Source organism: Fulmarus glacialis, unplaced genomic scaffold (genome assembly GCF_000690835.1).
Source record: "Fulmarus glacialis isolate BGI_N327 unplaced genomic scaffold, ASM69083v1 scaffold27618, whole genome shotgun sequence".
Lineage (NCBI taxonomy): Eukaryota > Metazoa > Chordata > Aves > Procellariiformes > Procellariidae > Fulmarus > Fulmarus glacialis.
In genome coordinates this window covers 16,396-18,429 of record NW_009230563.1, presented here as the reverse complement: position 1 = coordinate 18,429, position 2,034 = coordinate 16,396, and the positions used below count along the sequence as shown (strand labels likewise).

The 2,034-nt window shown below is 57.6% G+C and overlaps 1 protein-coding gene across 1 annotated transcript in view; it reads left to right on the top strand.

The window, feature by feature from the left end:
- Positions 1–701: 701 nt before the first annotated feature.
- LOC104081512 (galanin receptor type 2-like) overlaps positions 702–2,034 on the top strand; it is a 1,863-nt gene continuing 530 nt past the window's right edge. The window contains exons 1-2 of the mRNA XM_009584292.1: positions 702–1,051; positions 1,668–2,034. Coding sequence (XP_009582587.1) covers positions 702–1,051; positions 1,668–2,034 — 717 coding nt within the window. The remainder of the gene's footprint in view (positions 1,052–1,667) is intronic.

The window sequence follows — 2,034 nt, the reverse complement described above, 5'->3', positions numbered from 1 at the left end:
GAGCTGCCCTGAGTTACCTCTCCTCTATGCATAACTACTGCAAAGGGAGCAAGGGCCAGACAGCTCCAGGGTGGAGGTGGTCGCAGCTGAAGAAGGTCCCTTGAGGGAGGAGCGTGGCAGGGTGCTGCTGCTGCGGGGTGTCATCCAGGCATCAGGTCCCTGCTGCCAGGGCTGGCACAACCCCGGGGTGAGGGAACCAGAACTACTCGCAGTCCCTGTGGCCTGGTGTCCCTCTCTGAGCCTGTTGAACACCAGCCAGGATTTAGACTTGCCAAAGTAAGCAATCCCAAGAGGTTTAGCAGCTTTGGGATTGTAGGAGGAATGTAGGGGAGGCCGCAGCAGGGCAGGCGGTCCTGCAGGGGGCTGGGAGCACAGGAGGTGCTGTGGTGGGGAAGTGAATGTGGGCAGGAGAAAGGGGCTTTTGTTCCACTCGAGCCAGGCAGATGTGGGCTGATTGATCCCAAGAGCATTCTTGCCAGTGATGTCACGAGGATCTTGTTGTCATCATTTAACCAGCTGGTTGGGATTGGCATCTCTGGGAGAAACGTGGGTGTCAGACAAAGGCCAGGACCAGGCACCTTAGGGCCAGAGCTCTGGTGGCCACTGTAGTCAACACCAAGCAGCACCCGCTTGCCTACGGCCATGCACAGGTGCTGTGTCTCCCTTTCTCCCCTCACAGGTCCCTGTAGTCAGATGGGGATATGCCGGGAGGCTGGAACGCCTCCTCTGCCAGCCTGGAGCTGCAAGCCGCAGGGATAATCGTGCCCGTCATCTTCTCCCTCATCTTCCTCCTGGGCACTGTGGGAAACGGGCTGGTGCTGGCCGTGCTGCTGCGGAACGGCCAAGTCAAGTACAATACTACCAACCTCTTCATCCTTAACCTAGCCATGGCCGACCTGTGCTTCATTGTCTGCTGCGTCCCCTTCCAGGCCACCATTTACACCCTGGATGGGTGGCTCTTTGGAGCCTTTGCCTGCAAGGCTGTGCATTTCCTGATCTACCTCACCATGTACGCCAGCAGCTTCACCCTGGCCGCCGTCTCTGTTGACAGGCAAGCATCCCCTCCCCTTTGAGTCCCTCAGCTCAGGGACAATGTGTTTGCCACCCTTGAACTAAGGGGTGGGAGAAAGGCCAGTCCTTACCCTGTTGAGTGTCCTGTAAGGAGCAGGTAGGTTCTCCCCAGAGGCAGGGCCAGCAGAGCCAGCCTCCCTATCTCCATGTGCCCTCTTCCAGCACCAAGCCAAGCTCTTGACCTGGTTACCCAGCCCTCACTTAGGAAGGAGGAGTGCAGACACATGCTGAGGTTTGGTGTCCACCATGCAAAACCAAGAACGGCAAAACCCCAGGGCAGCAATGCACCAGAGGAGAAAGAGGGAGCCCTCTGGGTCCTGCTCCTGTCCTTCTCTTCCCTGGTTCAAGAGGCATGCTGCTTGCCTTTCCTGAGCTCGCACAGAAGAGTGGGCAACGGAGATGCCAGACCCACTGTTGATGGGGGTCTCTATGTGAATTCACTGTAACCCTCCCTACCAAGTGGTGGGGAGGGGAAGAGATGGGTGGCTGCGTGGGAAAGGGTGCACAGAGGGCAGCTCCACGGGGCAGGAAGGCAACAAGGTATCATCTTACCCATGTTGTGTTTGGTCTCTCCTTCTCCATCCCCTCCTCGCCAGGTACCTGGCCATTCGCTATCCACTGAAGTCCCGGGATCTCCGTACCTCCCGAAACGCAGGAGTGGCCATTGTAGTGATCTGGTCGCTGTCGCTGCTCTTCGCAGGGCCGTACCTCAGTTACTACCAGATTGTCCATTACCACATGGTGCCCATCTGCGTCCCCATCTGGGAGGACCAGCGCCGAAAGATTCTGGACGTCCTTACATTTGTCTTTGGATACCTCCTGCCCGTGACCGTGGTGAGTCTGGCATACGCCAGGACCATCAAGTTCCTGTGGACCTCCGTAGACCCCATAGAAAGGATCTCAGAATCCCGGAAGGCCAAGCGTAAGGTCACCAAGATGATTGTGGCTGTGGCCATCCTGTTC